The sequence below is a fragment of the Serinus canaria genome, chromosome 1, assembly GCF_022539315.1.
Source record: "Serinus canaria isolate serCan28SL12 chromosome 1, serCan2020, whole genome shotgun sequence".
In the NCBI taxonomy this organism is placed as follows: Eukaryota; Metazoa; Chordata; class Aves; order Passeriformes; family Fringillidae; genus Serinus; species Serinus canaria.
In genome coordinates this window covers 43,033,676-43,055,701 of record NC_066313.1, presented here as the reverse complement: position 1 = coordinate 43,055,701, position 22,026 = coordinate 43,033,676, and the positions used below count along the sequence as shown (strand labels likewise).

At 41.6% G+C, this 22,026-nt stretch overlaps 1 protein-coding gene across 4 annotated transcripts; it reads left to right on the top strand.

Moving 5' to 3' along the window:
- The first annotated feature begins 8,624 nt into the window (after nucleotides 1-8,624).
- On the top strand, nucleotides 8,625-21,810 carry GJA3 (gap junction protein alpha 3). Of its 4 annotated transcripts, none has more exons than XM_050978946.1 (5): nucleotides 8,625-8,738; nucleotides 10,152-10,229; nucleotides 10,332-10,531; nucleotides 15,294-16,693; nucleotides 19,583-21,810. In XM_050978946.1, exons 4-5 carry the CDS (start codon nucleotides 15,499-15,501, stop codon nucleotides 19,717-19,719), a joined length of 1,332 nt encoding a protein of 443 aa, XP_050834903.1. In that variant the 5' UTR covers nucleotides 8,625-8,738; nucleotides 10,152-10,229; nucleotides 10,332-10,531; nucleotides 15,294-15,498; the 3' UTR covers nucleotides 19,720-21,810. The 4 variants fall into 4 exon arrangements, with proteins under 4 accessions (XP_050834903.1, XP_030090957.1, XP_030090955.1 ...); XM_030235097.2 differs by having other exon boundaries at nucleotides 15,179-16,693; XM_030235095.2 differs by having other exon boundaries at nucleotides 10,332-10,542; nucleotides 15,179-16,693.
- The last annotated feature ends 216 nt before the right edge of the window (nucleotides 21,811-22,026 follow it).

Genomic DNA, 22,026 nt, shown 5'->3' with positions numbered 1-22,026 from the left:
AAATCACCATTGACTCAATCAGGTTAAACTTTGATCCAAAACCTTGAAACCAAAACTACAAACATGTTTGTCAGAAGAGTAAGGAGATGAGGGGAAGCAAATTTCATTGGTAACTCATGGACCCAGACAGAAAAAAAATCCTAACTACCTTGTGGGAAAGAGTGATTTAAAAGGAAACTAGAATATAGATCTTCTCTATTTATGACTTCTGGATATAGAAGTACCTTTCATTTGTCCATGAAACCTTTATTAAAGGTTTTCATGGACAAATATAAAAATATCCTATGGTTGTTTACAGATATTATAAGCCAGCGTGCTAAGTTATTTTATGTCTGATAGGACAAACACAAAAAACAAATTATATGGTCCATACAGAGAAATGCATTCCTGTACTATGGAGGTTCAATTCAAAATAGCACCTCTGTTACAAGCTGCTTTTTGTGAAAAGTGTACTGTAGTAATAAGGAACAGCTAAGAGCACTTTGCTAGAAACTAAACCTGATGAAAATTAATCTGTTTTTTTTTTTCTCTAATTATAATTTCCTCACGTCAAAATTAGGCTAATGGGGTTTACCCTAAAGCTTTCAGGTTTACCCCGAAAATCACACTCAAAGAATTGCACGGTATTTTTGTTCACCAGTTCTGATATTGAGGACAGGCACTACCCAGAGTATTACAGGGTCATTTGATTTTTCACCATCTTATTATCCACACAGTCATTTGAAGTTGTTTGCAGACAGTGGCAAGAATAATGGTAACTATTTGAAGCTTAATGAGCCAAGACTAATGGTAATGACTTTCAAGATAGTTCAGAAGGTACCTACACTTTTGTCCCCATCTGACCAACCAAGCTTGTCACTGTCATTTTCTCTTGTGGATTATATTTCTCTTCTATAAAGGTGGCTCAGCTTTGACTTGGCTATTTTCTATACAAAGTTTCCTAGCCATCAAACGAAAGTCTTTATAACCTAGGCTTGGAAATGCACTGATCTTTAATTTGGAAGGCCCAGATGAGGAAACAAGCCACATCTTGGACTCTCCATCTCTGAGAACATTCCTTGCTCTTGCTATGGTTGGTCTCCCATCCTACTGTAGGTTTAAATGTCAGAATTGGTCACATCATTGCACTTACCTTCTCCCTTTTAGTTTAATCGTTGCCACTAACTCAGAGGTTATTTCACATCTATGTATTTGAATAGCCAAATCCATTGTATTTGCATTAGCCATCTACTAAAAACATCCTCTCCAAGAATACCACCAGGCTGACAGATGCTTGCATAAGTCTCTGTGGTAAAGGAGTGATACAGTATCAGAATGATGTACAGTTTAGGGAAGTATGTTTTCAGCAAACTTAGAGCTTGTAGAGTTGAGCCATGAATGACTGCAGGTTGTAGATGGATGTTTTGAACAGCAGCATATATCCTGTGTGCTGCTAAGAACCAGCATTCCAGTCATAGCCTGGCACAGTCCCCAGGAAAAGGAATACTGTAGTGTGTGGTGCAGACACACTGGTCTGAAGTACAAGGCATTTTTCAATGGACAAGCTGTGCTGGGCAGGTTTACTTGCTTATGCAAGATGTATATTTTTTTGTTGTCTTGGCAATTGTGGCAATTTAGACACATCATCTGAGAAAGACAGCAGCAGGCTTAAAACTGCAAATTGAGATAATGAAATAGGATTTAAAAGTGTTCTGCAGCTGTGGAGGTTCAGTCTTTATGACAACCTATAAAAACTCCTCCCACATCTCTCAGCAATCCACACATTGCAAGAGGAATGCTGCACTTCTGTTGTGATGATTGGAAAACTTGCTACCTGTTTAGTATCCAACGATCAACATTTCCTTCATCACGAGACTTCTTTCACTTGATTTGAAAGTGTAATGGCAGTCCTGGTACACAGAGTCAACCCTGACTCTCATTGTTCCTGAGTTTTCCCAATTGAAAGATAAAGGTGACAACTGCGTCATGTTTCAGGGATCAGAACAGTTTAATCAAACATTGTTTGTTAAGATCATTGCAACACGTGCCAGAAAAAATATAATTATTGTGTGGTAAAGATTTCAAGCCTATTTTATGTTGCATCATTAATGTAATGTCTCCTTACACTTTGTCATGTCCCTGCCCTAGGTATTGCATCCTTTCCAAGGACTGAGTATTTAATAAACAGTTTAAACAGCTTCTACAATTTGTCCAGCACAGATAAAACAAACTCCAGTCTATTCCTCTACACACACGTGCACAAAGACTCAGAGCAGCAAACTGACTACATCATTCCCTCACTGTTATCTGAAAGAAGACTGAATGAGACATTGCAACATGGATTTGTCAGGCATAATTTCTGTCTATGTCATGATAGAAGCTTTTGTGTATTGCAGTAAAATAGTTATTAATGACTCATTGTCAGAGAATCAGGATCCACCTAATGGGATAAACTGCATGCAGCTGGGAGGAGCTGCAGCAACACTGGAAGATACTCAGGATTCAATAAATCTTTATCACTGGGAGAAATGGTTTAACAATAGCAGTTGTAGAAGGTAGGAAGGTGTAAGTGCTTCTCTTGTGAAACATGAAGCACTTGCAAAACTTTCGGATGGGAGACCTGTTCTGAAGCAAAGAACAGTTTTGTAAAGAAGAGCTGGAGTTTGTGGAAGATCCTCAGTGGAACATTACACAATAACATGATTGACTTGAAAAAAACATCATACTGGTATCCATTCAAGGTTTATCTAAACCAGGATTTGAAAATTACATTTTCAGTCTTGTTAGCACCCAAAAATCTGTTTACCAGTGCAGCGTTTGTCCAGGACCATCTCTGTCAACAGGGTTACTTTGTGCTTTTGGCAACTGTAATAAGACATTGGTGTGCCATAGTATGTTCCACTTAACTAGGTATATGAGGTGGTATTGTGAGTAATTAAAATTCCAATTAGTGTAAGTGAAATTGGTGATGGATTTTTTTTTCTTCTCAGCATAGTTTGTAAAAAGCTCCTTATGCTTGGCTGTGTGTCTTGTAAAACAGGGATTCGTCCCAACAGGAGAAAGACAGAAACCCAGATCACTGTTCACTTTTGATCACTCTTCAGTTTTGCTGCCCATTTTACTATATGTGCAAACATTGGTGGAGTTCACTGAAGCCTGGTCTGCAGTCAGGAGATTCTTTCCCACCAATGGCATGCCATTTTGTGCTATTTATTTATTTCTTTAATTCCAAAGGCAGACCATCACATTGTGAAGCAGTTGGAATTTTGTAGAGGATTTTGCCTTTACATAATACTACTTTTTCTATTTCAAAGCAAGATGCCTACTGCAGTTCCTTTCTGTGGAAGGCAGTAATTATTTGAGGCCTTTACAAGTTCATCCTGCATGACACACAGGTATATTCCTGGTAAAACACACTGTATTTGCTCTTACACAATGAGAAAGAACATCCTTGTTTAGAAGCCTTGGTTGTGGTTTGGCACAATGTCCTGCCCACTGGCAATACTAGTTTAGGGCATTCATACTGATGTCATTCCTTCCTGCTCACTCTTATCCTGTCTGTATGTCTCTCCCACCCCATTACACACGGTGCCTCCAACTCCAGGACCTGCAATGAGCCAGCACAGTTGTTTGCACAGCTGTGCTCAGCACTGGACTGGCCCACTGTTTTAGCTGATGAAGAAACAAATGTTTTGCTTTGCTGGATTGTTTTCCAGATGGATTAATTCCTTGAACTTCATTACAGGGAGGCCATATGAACTTCCACACTGACAAGACTGTGGGGCAGTACACCACTGTTGGGCAAGAAGAGCTTCAGGGACGGAGTGGAAGGGGTGGAGGGAATGGCAACATGAAGTTTGTTTGCTGCCACACATGCTGCAATTTCAAACCACAGCCTCTGGCTGTGTTTTCCTGAGTGACTGCTACTAGAAAGGCAAAAACCTTAACTGCCTATTCTCCCTTTGCTTCTGTACCTTTCCATGCTTCCTATTCCTCTCTGCTGGCCCTGCTTCTCAGCTACTGACCATCTTCCTTGCTCCAACAGAATCTTTCCTCAAACTTCTGTATGAGTTGATTTAACTCACTAACTCAGCAGAGAACTATTTGAACTCTGCATTCTAAATTTGTTTTCTTCAGCTCAGATTTCTGCCAGATGTCCTGTTGTGGCAGGAATCAATGTGTTTCAAACACCAATATTTTTATTTTATATTTCTGCCTGTAGTGTCAGAGAAAAAAATAGCATCACACCATGGCAGAATGATAGCAGGCCTAATTCCTCTTAGAAGTCTCCATGTCCTTTGTCTCTCTTTTTGATTCTTCCTCCTAACAGATGCCTGGCTTGTACAGTTATAGCTCTTCCTCTGCTACATCTTACATGGAGCTTTAGATTCCATGAAGATGAATGGAAAGCATCTTGCTGTTCCATATCCCAGAAGATTCGGATTTATGTTGTTGATGTTCTTTTTGTAGTATTAAAAGACTTCCCACATTTCCAAAAAGCCAGAAAGGACCAGGGGAAGCTGGTTCTGGTGGGTGAAAGGCCAGCCTAGAGTCTCAGTGCGATTCTCAGAGCCACATAACCTAGGACGAGATATTTAGTCTTCCTGTGCCTCTATTGCTACCCATTAGAACTCACAGTGTCATCCTACAAAACTAGAAATAATAATATTTCCTGACACCAGTCCTTGAGCTGCCTCCTCTGATGTGCTTAGCAGTGGTGTCAAACAGAACGGAACGCTAATCACTTACTGGTACAATAATAAAAAATTTGTTTGTAATATAAGATCAAACTACAACTTCCATATTTTTATTGCCATGTTATTTATTATTTAATTAATTCTAAAGTCCTTCGATTCATCTATGTAGAAAACAACTGGAGATTTTAATCCTCCTTACTTCAAGCTGAGTTTCCGGAGGTAGCTGTACCCTTTCCCAGAATTTAAATATCTTTAGTGCCATCTTCTGTAGGGCAGTGGCATGTCAAGCACCGTTCTCTTTACTGACACAATGAGCTGAACTGAAGGCATTTGTAGCTCTTTTTTTCGCCTGACTGTGTGGATAAAACTGCAGTCAGCACTGCTGAGCCACGTGTCACTTTGGCATAGCTTATGACTGAAGACATGTACCACAGTTCCGGGGTCTTTCCACTAGACTGTGCTTGGATGCACAGTTACATAAGGGTGATCCTCTTCTGTACTTCAAAATAAATGTTTACATTAGAAATAGCAAGGGGTGAAACATTACATCAATACTGATCTGAAAATGTCTATTTGTCTTTTTGAGCAGCAGCTCAGGCTCAGACTAAGACCAATCCAGAAATACCCCCTTAACTTATGAGATCTTCTTAATAATTTCATAAAGCTTGGTGTCTATTTTTATTTTCTTTCCATGTACCTTGTCATGAAAACCTGACTCATCTAATCTTAAAAATACCTGCCTGACTGCTCTGTTTCCCCACTTCCTGAATTCACTTTTTTTCTGTGCCAGCCACATCATGTACTGCTAAATGTCTGCCTACATGTGGAACAGGGGTAGTCACCAGTGTGGAGGGAGGCTTGGATGGAAGACAGAAGATGGTACTAAAGAAGATAATTAATTCCTCTCTGGAGACATTCAAAACCCAGCTGGATAACCTGTAGGTGACTCTGCCTTGGCAAGGATGTCGGACTGGATGACCTCCAGAGGTCCCTTTCAACCTTAACCATTCTGTGATTCTGTGCTAATCAAAGGAAGGCTGAAAAATTTGTAAGTGTGCATTTTAATATAAAAATTTAAATGTCACCTTAACACCTTAAGTTGTGTGTTGCTGTGTAGTGTTAATGCCAGTGGAGGGAAACCTTTAAACATAATGAGAACTAGCAATGCCGTTCTTCTTTAAAGATAAATGAGGAAACCAGCAGGTTGGTTCTTCCAAGGAAATCCTTCTGTCAAAAAAACCACATGAAGAGACACTTTTGAACGTCATTAAATAAATATGAGCCTATTTTCCTTCTGAAAGAAAATGAATAGGCTCATATTTTTCCTTCTTACTTCTTTCTATTTACCCCTTGTTTGGCTACAGATACTCCTGTCCTACTATGTGACTAACAAGTCATATGTCCTTAATATGCTTTCAGGTTGAGGACATAGGCTTGGGCTTTGTACTTAATTGGTTCATGCTTGGGCTTAATTGGTTCATGCTTGGGCTTTCACCATACTGAATTGGTCCTTCACTTTTAAAACTGCTTCCTTCAAGTTTTCCTCATGGATTTTGCATCCTTGCCTGTCCTGCTTTCTACAAATGGCCCAGAGGGTTTTACTGATAGACCAAATCTCTCATTCAGGTATGAACCTGGAAGGGAATTTTTGGAAAGGAAATTGTTAGTTGATGGGTGTAGTCTCATGGCAAGCAGGCATCAGCTTCTCCTAGTTTGAAATGTGAAGGATTCTATCATAAAAACCTTCTGGGGCACTACTAAAAGGATACTCTAGAATCTCACTGCTCTCCTGAGTAAGAATATTTTTCTTCAAATAAAACAAGTTTCAAGGCCAGCTTGTACAGAGAGTGAGCAATACCACTAGAAACTTCCAGAGTGAAAAAGCCATCAGAGAAACACCCAGTGCTTCATGCTCTTAAAACTTATGAGCTTGAGAGACTTCACTGCATGAGGAAAGTTTTCATGTTAGGAGTTACTGCAGCTGCTGGGATTCCATCCTGTACCCTAACACAGCCTCTCATGCCCCAGCACTTCAGGATCAGCCCTGGGATGCACTTACAATCATGGCAGCACTGTGCTTCAGATATACCACACATCTCTGAACACTCATCTGTCCTTGTGCCACCTCTAGTGCTTTAGGGTCATCACAGATCTTCCTCTCTAGTGCTTTCAGCTGTAATATTTATAGGGACCAATCAAGCAGTGCAAGAATACAAGAACATGGGCATGGTCAGATTCAGATTCTCAACAGTTCTCTGCTGCACACAGCTCCTCAGAGTGTCTCAAAATTTTTATTGGATTTGTTTTTTAAATAAGTAAAGCCTTGGGAATGACTGGTGTGGTTCTGTTTACTCTTCTTTGTAGAGTAGCTATCAAGAGAAACTCATATGTTACTGCTGAAGAGTTGTTGAGTCATCATATCACTTTAAGTCATTCTTCCATAGTACCATAGGATGGTTTGGGATGGAAAGAACCTTAAAGATCATCTAGTTCCAACTCCCCTGGCCAAGGGCAGGGGCCTTCTACTAGACCATGTTGCTCACGGCCCCATCCAACCGGGCCTTGAACACTTCAGGGGATGGGGCACCTGCAACTTATCTGGGCAACCTGTTCCCATTGACTCACCACCCTCACACTGAAGGCTTTCCTCCTAAAATCTAATCTAAATCAACTCCTTTTCAGTTTTCACCTTGTCCAGTCACTACATGCCCTCGTATCAAGTCCCTCTCTAGCTTTCTTGAAGGTGTGCTTAGGAAGTGGAAGGCTGCTGTATGCTCTCCTTAGACCCTTTTCTTCAGGCTGAACAGCCCCAACTCTCTCAGTCTCCATAAGCAGAGGTGCTCCAACCCCTTGATCATCTTCATGGCCCTCCTCTGGACTCACTCCAGCAGATCCACATCCTTCTCATGGTGGGATCTCCTCTCCCCTTGAGTTGGGTGAGGCACTCGAGGTGGGGTCTGATGAGATCAGAACCGCAGGGGAGAATCACCTCCCTCGACCTGCTTTGAGCAGAACCACCTCCCACTCTGCTTTCGAAGATGCCCAGGCTGTGTGACTGTTTTCCTTTCCCTGGGACAACACAACAGAACACACAAAAGCCTAAGCAAAATATAGGTGATAGTAATATTTTTGAGTACTTATGCTGAAAATGTCAAGAGCTTCTTTTAAATAATAACTTTTAGAACAGTGACAACTGATCTCTGTTTTTTAGGGGGTTTTGTTTTTTTTTCTTTTTCCTTCTGCGCACAACAGTTTGATAGCCAATCCTGACTGAGGAGGGGTCTGAGGGAAAGAAAAAAGGGGTTGGCAGCCCTTTGGGAAGCTCTTCATGCAGGACACACAGGCACCACCTGCAGTGTTTATCTCCTCTCAGAGAGAAAACCCTCGTTTTGGTGAAGAAGCCGTTCGGTTGTTTTGGCGGGTTTTTTTCCCCCTTTTGCTCAGGTATCTCTGACACCTGACGGAGGGCGGCGCATTCGGCGGCCGGGGCGAGGCGCGCTCCGAGCGCGGTGCCGGGCGCCGAGCGGGCAGCGGTTCCCGCGGCGCGGGGAGGGCTTTCTCACGCTTCTATCCTCAGCGGGAAATAAACTCTTTTTATTCCCCAGGAAATCCCGCGGAGGTGGGACGGGTCATCTGCACAGTGACAAACATTTTAAAATCCAGGGAGACAATCCGCTTGAAGCCTCCCGGGTGAGGAGAGGGGCTGCCGCCCCGTCCCGTGTGAAGCCGGCGGGAGGCGGGGAGGGGAGGGCAGAGGGAGGGCCGGGTGCCCGGTGGCTGCGGGGCGGCTGCCAGAGGTGCCGGCGCCGGGTGCGGAGCGCGGGCACCAGCCGGCAAGGCGCCGGGCAAGGCGCAGAGCACGGTGCTGGGCGGGCAGCAGCCGGCAGAGTGCTGGGCACGGCGCTGGGCAGGGGCGGCCGGCGCCGCCCGCCCCGCCCCGCCGCTTCTGCCATAGCCCAGCCGAGTTTGGGGGTGCCTCTTCCCCATATGCGCCATCTCCGCCCGGACTCTTCCGAAGGAGTCGCGCCCTTGCTGCTTTAAAAAGCCTTCCTCCCGCCAAGCGTAAGTAGAGCGGGCCTGGGCTGCGCCGCTCGCCGCCGGGCAGGGACGGCACAGGGGACGCGGCCGCGGGCACGCCAGGGGCGGGAGTCTGCCCGGGGCCTCTGCCCGCTCGCCGTGTCCCCCGGCCGTGGGATGGGCGCCAGGGAAGGGCAGGGCGGGGCCCAGCCTGCTCGTCCTACTGAGGAGGAGTCGTGGCAGGGGCCAGTCGTGGCCTCTACTCCTCTGAGTACCTTCCTGAGGGACCCTGGCGTGAGTGTCCCGCTGTTCCTGTCGCACCGAGGGAACCGTCTGCAGGCAGCGGCGCTCGCAGATGGGACGGTAACTGAGCCTGGTGTGGCAGGGAGAGGTGTCCAAACCTCACCAAGGACCTCAGAAGATGCAGTGGAGGACAAAGTAACAAGTGTTAATATCCCGGATGGTTGTGTAGGCACGTGTAATATCTTCCTTAAAAGTTGTCCTTAGCATGTGAACACTCATGTGCATTTCAAGCCAGTTTTGCACTTGGAGTAAAGTCCTAAACATAAAGCAGAGCCAGAATGTCTTTCAACGTTGTAAGTAGTGCTGCACAGAATTACGGAGTTCATGAGCGTAACCCGCGATGGTTCCGTGGTTCCACTGACACTGATCTACTTTCAGTAGAAAGAACACTTTCTACTGATAGTGGGGAAAACGGCTGGGTGGCCTCCCCGTATTGACCAGATTGTTACCTCACTCTGTTCACATCTTTGGTCCGAGAGTTACCAAAACATGCCAGTTACTCACTTGTTCACATAGGACTCACAAGTGATGCAAAGTATTGAGATGAATAAATATTCTTGGGAAGGTATGAAGCTTGATGAAGTAAAAATTTGCCAGTTTTATAAGCAAAGAAGTTGTTTCATTTGTGGGGTTTTTTTTCCTGTAGGCAAAAAATTTTTGGGTTCATTGCTGACTCATTGAAGAAATCATATAAGCCTGGCATGTTATTATAAATCCTTAGTGTGTTAGGTCTTTAAAATACTGACATAGATACGAAAAATAAATTGAACTGAGTAGTCAGAGATATTTATATTATAGAGGTATTTACCTCTTTTATTTAAAGGTAAATGAGAGAATCCTGCTGGAAGATTTTAGAATTAAACCAGAAAAAAATTTGTTTCCATAGTACAAAAGTGTACTTTGAGGAGTTTGAACAGGGTCTCCCTTGCAGTTACTTTAACTTGCCTGAAGTCCTGTCAGAGTTGGAGTGCCTGCTTCTCTGAAGTAAAAAAGGGTCTTGAGTCTTCGGATGCCAGAAAGGCTCATCTTTCCTTTGTATATCTGGGGCGGGGGGCGGGACACTCCTCACGGCGCAGTTTTTAGATCTGTGTGGCTGATGGCATGTGGGCACCTGACAGCTCTGTCTCATTCATGCTTCACTCGCTCGGGATGTAGGACTGTTGCCCTCATGCTCCACGGCTGTTCTGCAGTCCCCCGGTAGCTGCACACCCTTCACACCTTTCAGCTTTACTGGTAAGTCACTGTCTTTTTCTTCCCACCTAGAGCTCTAAGATGGCATTGGAGTATTCTGGGGGAGAAAAGGGGTTGCTTTTTGTTCCTGTTTCTCTCCTGCAGGTAATGAACCAGGGCAGGGGTTCCAGCAGAAAAGAGGGGAGTTTAACAGGTGGGCTGTAGCTCTCCTCTGGGCTCAGCCCTGCGCTCCTCGCGCTTTTCCTTCGCTCAGGCCAAACTTTCACTCAGAGGTCAAGTGGAGTCAAGAAGAAGTCTAAAGAAGTTTTGCCTGGGAATTTAGGAGGAGGCTCCATAGCAGTAAAGTAAGTTCAAGGTAAAAACAAGATCAGTTAAGGAATTAATTTTTAATGTTTAAAATACAATGAGAGGGGTGATAGATGTGTCTGAAAGTATGACACTGGGAGCATGAAGGGAGGTATTTTTCAAATCCTCGTTTAAACAAGTTTATAAAATGAACTGTGAAACCTCTACTGGGATTTATGAAACACTCACCATTGTGTTTCATATACATGTACATGGCCAAATGCCATTAAGTTTAGCTGGAAATTAGAGTAGCTCATTCTGTGCCTGCACATTTGCCAGTTTGTCTGGAATTATATGGTCACACTGCAGACTTTTTGCCGGATGACTGCTTTTGTATCATTTAAGTTAGCAAAGTTAAGAAACTGGTAGTGGTGGAGATTCCTGATTGTTTGGTGTAAAAACAAAGTAAATATTGCAAGTTGTTTTAACAGCTTTTTATTTTTACTCATACTGCTTTATAAAATAGATTTTGAATTTTGAAGAAAAAATCTAAATCCCGAGTTTTTAGACTGTCACAAGAAATCAAAGGAAATGTGGGCTGAATTTTAGAAATTGTATTCTGACAAGGATATCTGTTAAGTTTCTAAATATTTGTTATGGGACATCTTTTGGATATACCAGTATAATGAAATCATAAATACATCAAGTGTCATATACTGGTAATGTATGTAGTATAGCTGTGTACTTATTTGTGTTCATATGTATATACAAATACATGAACATGGGCATGTTTGAGTAAATTTATAAATAACAAAATTTTGCACACCTAGTGCACATAGTGCTGAACCCCTTATGTGACATCATCAGAAACAAATAACTGGAAAGTTTGTCAGTGTCAGATTATAATTATTCTTCTCCTGCAGAGGGATGGATATGACATTGCAGCTTCTAAAATTTATTCTCGCTTGCTTGTTCTCTTTGTTATGTGCAAAGTGTGTTTGTGCTTGTACTAAACTAGTAATTAATAACACAACATTGATTCTTAAGTGCTGTGCCAATTTTTATGAGTGTCCATTTTTCAGTGTGGTCTCAAAGGAATGATTTTCTAATTTAAGAAATACAATACAACGAAATACACCAAATAATACAAGACTACCAGTTCTTATTAAATGATATGAAGGTTCATGAAGTCCTTGCTTTTCATACTGTTGAATTAGATTGTTTTCTGAGACAGATTCTTGTCATTCCCTTGTGGGTATTCATGGACATAATGAAATGCAGATAAAGATGTTTCATTTCGTAATCTGCATTTTTTTCCAAGCACAAAAAGAAAAAATGTCTCCTTTCACAATCCATATTGAAGATTAGGTCTTAAGAGTTGCCTGTCTCTGTAGCACTGAAAGTAATACTATACAGTTGAATTTTATGTAATACTACAAAAGCAAGCTTGGGATATTCTCAGCTAAAATACTGAGTTGTGGCCGTTTAAATTTAGACATAGGTATTCTTGAACTCACTAGGGAAAAATCAAATATTCTCTGAGCTTTATGAACTTTCTGTTTTCATTTAATGTGATTTAATAATGCTTTGTATGAAGCCACCCCTTTGCAGTTGTTGGTGTGATTTTTGGATGAGTTACATTGGCCTTAAGAATTGAGTACGGAAGAATGTATTTACAGTGAAAAAAGACACAGGACCTGGATTTCTGGGAACTCTCCAGCCAGTGGAGATATGTAACTTTGCATTGCCTTTGGAAAAAATGTCCTTCCGGTATTTGTGTACTATGGCCAAGACACATTTGTGGTGAAGGCAGCAGTTGCTGCAATTCATAGTAGGATGTACACTGAGATTTTTCACCTCTGTGCCGCTGAGATGCTGTGAAGCATCTGCTCGTGGCTTAAACACTTTCTCTTGGTGTGCAGGATGAATTTGCACTCTAATACACTGAAATAAATATTTTAGCTAATGTAAGCACTAAAATAGCTTTTTTATGTGTATCCTCTGAGAAGTGCATTGTGTCATGTCTTTGGTGTCCTGAATTAACTCAGCTTGGGCATTGCTGACCTGTAGTAAAAAGTGTAAAAAATCTTGAGTAGTGTTAGTGATTGGAGAATAATTAAGTTAGATGGATTTATTATTTGTCATTTTAACTTCTAAAAATTGTTAATGCTCTTCTGTTAATCACTAAATAAATCCTCAGAAAAGCACAAAACATCCTGTTTTCATTGTAGACATCATTGCCTGCTCATTACCTGAGCTGCCTATATTGTTTTATCTGGATGGAAAATCAAGAGTGAGGCAGGGAGTATTGAACTGAGAGGCACAGAATAATGTGAAGTATAGCAGAGAAAGCAAATATTGAACTTGGGTTTATGCTAACCTTCTTCAATCCATCAAATATGACATTATTTATTTTGCTTTTCCTACATTTTCCCACTCATAATGAGAACATGCCTGAACAACAGTTTAGTTCTGTTCAAAGCTGGAACTAAACTGGGTGTATCTTCCAATAATTTTGAGTAGAAAAAGGCATAAAATTAATTCATTGTTGCAGTAAAAATTATTATTTGTCAAGATTAAATCAAAAATATTTTAAACCTTATAGCATTAAGATGGATGGATAAATTTTAAAGTAATATAAACATATTCAATTAAGACTTTGAAAATACTATAACAAAATTTATTCAGCTTTGGGCTACTGTTGAAAAAATACACCCTTCAAAAAGAATCTGAATGTATTTTTAAAAAATGTTTCAGGACAGGGAACGTACACAAAATCAGTGTTTTGTTGTTAGTATAGTTTCTGGTTTATCATGTTATATTGGAAAAAGGATTCACTTCTATTAAAGGGAATGCATTTTTGAAGAATATCAAAGATGTATTTTTAGGGGGAGTTTTTTAAAAATTGATTTAGTGTGATGAGAAATGAGTTAGTATACCAGGAGTTTTAGAACTGCAAAATACTAATGGGTGTCTTGTTGTTTTTTGTGTGAAAGCATACTGCTCTGCAGTTACATGTATTTTGTTGCCTCACAGTAAAATCAAGTTATAAAATGTACCTGAAATAAATTTAATTTCTTTCATTGCCTAACTAAAAGCCTGAAAGAAGTTCATGATAGACTTTGGAAATCCTTACTTTGGAAAACCAGTGACATAATTGCTGGAAATTACATTCATATAATGTTGAGAATAATACACTTCCTCAGTGGTAAATTCCTAGCTGTAGCCATGAACAACTTTTTTTTCTCAGGAATTGTAAGACACCCAGGTGTTTGGATAAGAAGTATAAGCATAGTAAGATGTAATTAAGTTATATATTAAAAATATTCTAAGATTTTTAAACAAGAAGATAATTACTTTTCTGATAGTGTTTTTTACTCTATGCAAATTGTTAAATCTGAGGGACAATTATGATACAAGTATTTCTGAAGGTATTGAAGTTAGCTGAAAGCAGATTTTTTTATTTTGTTTTTAGTTGAAGGTTGACATATAGAAGTGAGTTTATTAGGGGAAGGAATTGTACTTATATATATTCCAACATTCTTACATATAATCCAGTTAGGAACAGGCCAAGGATAAGAGAAGTGATACCAGGAGGTTTCTCTCATTTCTCAATTGGAGGAAGTTTGTAAGGAATCTGATATTAAAAAAAATCTCGCACTTTAGGCCTTTCCAAATCAGCAATTGTGTCTCTGCCTAGAATTGGACTTAGGAGGCCCATCATGCATGAATTGGTGGAAACTGCTGAGAATATATGCCAGTTTTTTGTCACAGAAATAAGGTCATAGGATGTAATTCTGTTTTTTTCCAAGAAAATCTCTGTATCATAGTTGCTGAAGTGACCTTGAGTTTGTTGTTTTGGTTTTTTTTGTTTGTTTGTTTTGTTTTTTGGTTTTTTTTGTTTTGTTTTGTTTTATTGATGTTGCAGTAGGTATGGTTCAGTAACACAAACTGCCAGGACAATAGGGGAAATGGTACAGAAATCTTTTCACCGTTCCTTGCAGAATTTCTCATTCTTCCCAATATTTCAAGTTATTAAAATGTCTGGGTTTTTTTATAAATAGACAAATTCAAATGTGATTAGGCTTTGAGAACATGCTTGTTGAGTTGTACAAATTCCAAAATTCAACTGTAAATTCGATAGGTTTTGAGTAATTATTTTTCTGTGTTTGTACAGTTTGAAAATAGCAGAGACCCATTACTAACTTCCTGATTGCTGCAGTAAATAAGTTCTGATAACAATAAAATTATTAGAGTCAGGCAAACCTTGTGTCACACTCTGGATACCAGTGCAGTTGCATTCATAGTAGCATTATTCTGTTTATTTGATCTGGTTTCTACCTGTTCTTTTCTAAATGAAAGCAGGAGCAGATAGAGACATCTCAGAGAAAGGAAACAGAGGTAATGTTATTTTAAATATTTAAATCTTGTAGAAATTTTAACTTAGGAATCCTTCTAGCCAGTTGTGTATAGGCACTTAAGCCTGTATGTGCTCTGTGAGAGCATTTAACATCTCCCTTCTTTGCTTACCAAAGCCTGTGGTTGCGTGGTCCCAGGGTTATCTAGTTCTTAATGTATGTGTGCAGTATTCTGCAAAAGCAAGACAAGAAATATCATTTGTCAAGGGTCAATCTGTTCTGCCCCAGCGTTGTGCGACTACAAGATGTTTTAACGTTGCTCTAATTGCTCTGATGTTCTTGTTGTAGGTTAGCAATCTGAAACAATGGGTGACTGGAGCTTTCTGGGGAGACTGTTAGAGAATGCGCAGGAGCACTCCACGGTTATTGGCAAGGTTTGGCTGACGGTACTGTTTATCTTCAGGATCCTGGTGCTGGGGGCTGCTGCTGAGGAGGTCTGGGGAGACGAGCAGTCGGACTTTACATGCAACACTCAGCAGCCTGGTTGCGAAAATGTTTGCTATGACAAAGCCTTCCCCATTTCTCACATCCGCTTCTGGGTGCTGCAGATCATTTTCGTCTCCACTCCAACCCTCATCTACCTGGGCCACGTCCTGCACATTGTACGCATGGAGGAGAAAAGGAAAGAGAAAGAGGAGCTGAAAAAGAAGGGGAGCAGCAAGGATGGCAACTACCCCGTAGCAGCAGCAGCAGCATCTGGCAGCGGTGGTGGAGGAGGCAGCAATAACGTCAAAGATCAACCTATTGTCAAAAGGGGGAAGGAGAAGCTCCCAATCCGTGACGAACGTGGTAGAATCCGTATGGGCGGTGCCTTGCTCCGTACCTATGTCTTCAATATCATATTCAAGACTCTGTTTGAGGTGGGCTTCATTGTGGGCCAGTACTTCCTGTATGGCTTCGAGCTAAAGCCGGTCTACCAGTGCAGCCGCTCGCCTTGTCCACACACTGTGGACTGCTTCATCTCGAGGCCCACTGAGAAGACAATATTCATCATCTTCATGTTGGTGGTGGCCTCAGTCTCCCTGCTGCTGAACATGCTTGAGATATATCACTTGGGGTGGAAGAAGCTTAAGCAGGGCATGACGAGTCAGTACATCCTAGAGATGCCTGTCGCAACAATGACCCCGGTTATGGTAACAGGGGAGTCCAAACCTGTTTCCCTGCCGCCGCCGGCAGCACCGGTGGTGGTCACGGCTGCCACGCCGGCCCCTGTTCTGCCTGACACCCGTGCTGTCACACCGCTGCTGGCCCCAGTGACCATGGCATCGTACTATGCTACAGCTGCTCCAAGACCGCGGCCCCCCTCCAACACGACGTCCATGGCAAGCTACCCCGCTGTTCCACAAGTTCCCGAGGAGAGGCACCGTGCTGTGACTCCCACGCCCATCTCCACTCCCGTCACCATCCCGACCCCCATCCCCACGCCCACGCCAGCCGTCATCAACTACTTCAACAGCAGCAGCCGTGCCCTGACATCCGAGCAGAACTGGGTCAACATGGCAGCTGAGCAGCAGGGGAAGGTTTCCTCCAGCTCAGCCGGCTCCTCTACCCCCAGCAGCGTCCGGCATCCCCTTCCTGAGCAGGAAGAGCCACTGGAGCAGCTTCTCCCACCCCCGGCTGTGCTGCCCGTCGCCGTGGCCAACAGCGGCAGCAGCACCAGCCTGAGCGGGGCGAGCGGCAGCAAGTGGGATGTGGAGGGCGAGGTGGAGCTGTCGGGGGCACGGCCCGTCTCGGCTGCCTGCACCACGGTGGAGATGCACGAGCCGCCGCTGCTGGTAGACACGCGGCGCCTGAGCAGGGCCAGTAAGTCGAGCAGCTGCAGAGCCCGGTCAGACGACCTGGCCGTGTAAGGCGGGCGCCCTGCTCGGGGGAGCAGGGCCTGGAAGGCGGAGAGGGCAGGGGAGCTGCCTGGGGAGGCCAGGCCTGGCGTGGGTGAGGAGGCCTGGGCTTCAAACTTAGACGCTTGCTGTTTTTGCACTCTGTGAGTTGTAGTGGGGAAAATTATCAACATTTTCTAATAGGTCAGGGGTGACCGAAGTGCAGCCCGTGGGCCGGGGGACCAGTCCCGCTTTCCGTCATGTTCACAGCACGTCCCTCAAGGGCAGCCGTAGGGGAGGCCTGCACAGATTACGGGTGGCGATGGTAGCTGGTCGTGGGCCCTGAGGCTTTCATCTGAGAAAAATGTTAATATCCCTGGTGCCCGTGCACCTGGCTGTCATCTCCCTCTTGCCCTTGCCTTCACTTCAGCTCTTTCCCAGAAGCTCTACATGAGCAGATGCAATGACTTACTTTCTTCCTCTTAAATCTGACGTAGCCCTGTAGCAAACATCGGGGTGGTATATTGCCTCTTGGCACCTGTTGTGTCTACGGACCAACTTGCCATATTAAAGGTAACTCAGTTTCTTCCATATAACATGCCTTATGAACCCTTTGTGTTCATGGCAAGTCACCGATGCGGTCCTCGGCCAGGCAAAGTTTAGGGAATCCCTGGAATAGATTTTTGAGGTTCTTCTTTCCATAATTTTTTTTTTTACTCTTGACCTCTTAGGAAGTGTTCAGTTTGACCTTCTATCCAGTGTTTGCCAACCATGATCACACCATGTTTATAAGCCTGCAAATATGTTTGAGCATGTTTGACTATAATTTTAGCTGGCTTCTAAAATTGCTTACAGGAGGACAGGAGTTCAAACCACACCTCGGAAATTATTACACAGAACAATTTCTCTTCAGAAAGCAAGGATTATGATTTCAATACACTGTGGCTCCATACATTGCCTGTGGACAAACAATTAGGATAAAGTACAGCTCTGCATTTTAGACTATTAGATATCAGCATAAGTTTGTTGGAAAAATGCTTTTTAGAAGTGAACTTGAGTGCTTATTTTTAAGTATTTGAACATTTTGAGAATAATCTGTAGGTTTAAAGTTACTTTACTGTGTACCTAATAATTTTAGTTTGATCTTTGATCTTACAAGAAAATGTAAGAAGAAAAAAACTTACTAATGGTGAAATTCCCAAAGCAACATTATTTCTTGTTGTGTATCCTTTAACATCAATAGTAGTGTCTTTATGTCAGTGAAAACAGACTTAGATAATATTGTATTGCAGAATAGGTGGCTAAAATATCTGGGCAATATTGGTGGTGGCTGAAGGGTCTGTCCTCAACCAACTGAAGTCACTTTCAGAATTTCCATTCAATTTAACAAGGAGCAAGATTTGGGAATGGATCTTGTAGGCCTTATTCAAGCAAGACTAACATTCCCATGAAGTTTTGGGAGCCAGAAGAAATTTAGATTTTGGGCCTTAGAAAAGACCTTGAAATCCTGCTTTTGAAAAATGCGTGTGTCCTTTAAAAAATGGGTGAAAGAAAGTACTAGGTTTTTTTTCCTAAGGTGCATCTTTCCTTTCAACAGGCTCTGTCCTTTATTCCCTCCTAACAAGATGTTAGAAATCTGCATGCCTGAATAGGCTCAGGAGAGTTTCAGTACAAAAGGAATACAGAATTAAGCCCAGCTCTGTTCTAAGGAAAATCCAAAAGAGCTAAAGCTTGGAGTCAGTCCTGTTGCTGCTATAAATCGAACGTACTGTAACTGGAAAAGAGCAATCAAACACACTGGGATAACCCTTTGCATCTTCCAAGTGTTTGGCCTGGCAGTGCAGTCCTTTCTCAGGCAAAGCAGGGGCAACCTGTAGTAAGTAACATAAGTTAACATAACCAGTTATTTCTGCTGTTAAATGTTTTCCTGAGCGTGCTTATTTTATTCAACAGTCGAAGTATATTCCCACCACTCTAGATTAAACATTTTTGCTGCTTTCTGAGTAGTCACAATGAGCTTCTTACGATCAGAAGCACTGTTCTGCAACCTTTGGGCATGTTGTCTCATGACTTCCTTGTCCTGCTTGTGTTGAACCAGGTGAGGAGAAGTCCTTTTGCTGCCATGGATCTGAAGGGCAGCCACTGCATTAAAAGTCAAGGTGTAGTAGTACAGTAAAGATATTTACTATGAAGTATTCAGCTTCAGGCATGCTGTCATGGATTTTCTGTTATAAGCCATAAAAACCCTTTCTGCAAGAAAACTAAAAGCCGAGTTCTGCTTTCTATTGAATCCATGCAGTTATGCTAAACATAGACTAAAGTTGATGAAGTTGCCTAGATGAAAGGCAGAGGTTAAGATTCAAATTTTTTAGATTTACTAGCATCTATAGTAGCAGTTTTATAAGTTTTGATAAATGCCAGTTAACTACATTGCTGAAATAATGCAGTATATGCATCTCTGTGTTTTAGTACATTGAAGTTTATGGGCTATGTTTTCCTTTGTTCTATGCTTCTGAAGAGTGAAGTCAAAGTCTTTCTGGAGTGTATTTATGTAAACCACATCACCTGGAATGTGTGCTTTTTTATATCACTTCCTGAGAGCAAAACTGATGATGTTTGATGGGGCTCTGCATCTTGCAGCCCTTACTTTAGTACTACCCTCACAGAGTGTGTCCTGCAGGATTGCATCCATATTGTATATAAAAAATAGTAAGAGAGATAGATTTAACTTAGGGTCAACTGAGGCCTAGGCTGACCTTTTCAAGTTAATGTGTGTGGTTAGACCTGCAGAAAGTTCAGATGCTTTTGTGGAATGTATGGTATTTTCAGCCAGAGTAACTACTGGAAAGCTCTAAAAGATGATTTTTCCTGTTAGGTGAAGCTCGGGGGGAGAAAAGTAACTCTATTGCAACCCCTAAGAGAAGTCTGAGAGAGCAGCCTCTGCATCCAGGCAGTCCTGGTCTGAGAAAGCAAAGCTACAACTCACAGGTTGCGCTTTTAAGATCAGCTTAAGTTCCGTCACATTACTATGCAGCGTCAAGCCTCTTCGTTGCCTGCAGTTTCATTTGGAGTCCAGTAACTGTTTCTTCATTTCAGCCCAGGTAACTGTTTTGGCAGAACTCCTCCTTAGTGCTTACAACTGCTGTAGTTGCTTGCATCACATCTGGATTCAGATTTGTTGAAAGAAAAATCTTACTGGTGTGGCCAATTTTGAGGACTTTAATCTTTACTCATGAATGATCACTGAATTCAACATCCTGTGAGTCAAGTGTCGAATTCTGTGCAGAATTCTGCAATTCTAGAAAATATGTGAAAACACCCACTGACTTGCAGAATAGAGTCTATTGGCAAAAATAATCTAATTTTTAAGTCGTTGACTCTCTCCCATCAATTAATTACAAAGTTTCATGGGAACTGGAAGCAGTTGATACCCCGATTTAGCCCCATCATGTGGCTGTTCAAACCACAATTCTGAATGACCTCAAGTGCACAGCTAAGATATAAAACCAGTAGGTAAGTTATCACAAAAGTAGAAGTCGAAACAGAATCATGCCTGATATTAAGCAGACTGGAAAAAAAACCCACTAATTTTTGCTCTTTGAGTAGAATAATTTTGGGAAAACTTGGTCTCTCTCTTACTTGAAGTTAAGAAATGTGCTGAGGTAAACCATGGAAAAGAAAACTGAAAAAAGATACTCTTTGAACAAGTTACCAGGTGTATGATGTACTATTCTTTTTGCAGTAGAGTTGTTGTTCCGCAAGGCACTTGGAGCTGATTAAAGGTCTGACATTACGCAGCTCTTAAGATTATTTTATGGTATGAATACATAAGTGTAGGATCGGTAAAATAATAAAAGCAAGCTTTAAAAATCAGATCACTATTTAGGTCCTTTTTTGGTTAGTCATGGGACCATCTCCTCAGCTGCTCCAAACTGTTGTATTCCACTGAGTTCATGTGGGTGACAGCAGTCTGCAGGAGCAGAGTGTTGAGCCCCCAGGTCTTTTTGTTTTATACAGATACTAACTCCATGGATTTGAACAGGCTGGGGTTTTTTTTTAATTCCAAATGTTTTACTTTGATTCTTCTTCTGAAAAGTGTGCTCTTGTAATTTTGATTTTCTGAAGTTTACATTCAGTTTTTGATTTCAGATTGCACATTTGGATGAAATAAACTGCTTTCTAAGTTTACATTTGTATAAGAAATAAAAGAATGACTCTGCCAATGTGTTAAACATGAGAGAAATGTCTTACTATAACACAGGAACTCTTCAGATATAAGGCAGTACCATTAAATTTAACCTGATCACTGATGCCTAGTATCAGCTTTCTCTGTGTAATTAAAATATGGGCATTGGATTATATAGGGAGCACACCATGGAAAAAAATATTTTTCATCATGAGTTCAATTATTGCCAAATAAACTAAGGTTCACTGTTGTTCATATGCCTTCCTGTGTGTTTAGGACTTCAATAACAAAAATTAGCTGTGACATATGTCCTTTATGAGCTAAATTTACAGCCTGGTTTAAAATTCCTAACAAAGTATTTGTGAATAAACACTGCACTGTTACACTGTAGAAGATTTTTCAAAAAAATAAATGAAGTGTTTTGCATTCTAGGCAAAGATACGGTTCTGAGCCTGCAAATACAATTTCATGCAAGTTATTTTAACTTTGCAAGTAAGACCATTAAAGGCAATGGGATTATTTGCATAAACTAAAACCACTGATGTATTAAAGAAATTGTAGATTTGCATTTTTAGTTTGCTGTAAGATGCCAATCTAATTCTAGAGTTTTCAGTTCTTGAAGTTATGCAAGATGTGTGAGCATATTTTAAGGTGGAGAGTACATTGCTATTTGCATTGCCACTGTTTCTCACAGTTAAAGGGTTCTAAAGCTTACTCAGAACTTTCTTATTGCTTTCCAGATGTTTGTCTTTTACATGACAGAATCTGACAAAAAACATAGCAAGTTTTCTGGGCAGTCAGGAACTTGTAGTAACAATATAACCAGCAAACAGTACTGTCTTCAGAGAAGTGCCTTGTATATTAAATTCTGTAAGAAGCAAGTTGATGTAAACCTTAATTTACCTCATATGTTTACAAAATTGTGACTAAATAAACTTTTTGTACCACAGCATTGTCTCTTCTAGATTAAATTTCCATGGTTGTGTAGATGGTCTTTTAAAATACTAATGTGACAGAGGAGTTAGCTCCCTCCCTTCCCTTCATCATGTGAAGTGCTCACTGAACTGCATCTCTTGGAAAACTGGATGCTGAAACCTGTCTCCGTGCAGAACTCCCAGTGGCTTCAGAGGAAG

Bases quoted from the DNA above. Each gene is read 5' to 3' on its own strand.
- GJA3 (XM_030235097.2), top strand. From the start codon at position 15,196: ATGGGTGACTGGAGCTTTCTGGGGAGACTGTTAGAGAATGCGCAGGAG. The intron at 16,694-19,582 runs GTAAGTCGAGCA...TTTTCCTGTTAG, and splicing joins GCGGCGCCTGAGCAGGGCCA to GTGAAGCTCGGGGGGAGAAA.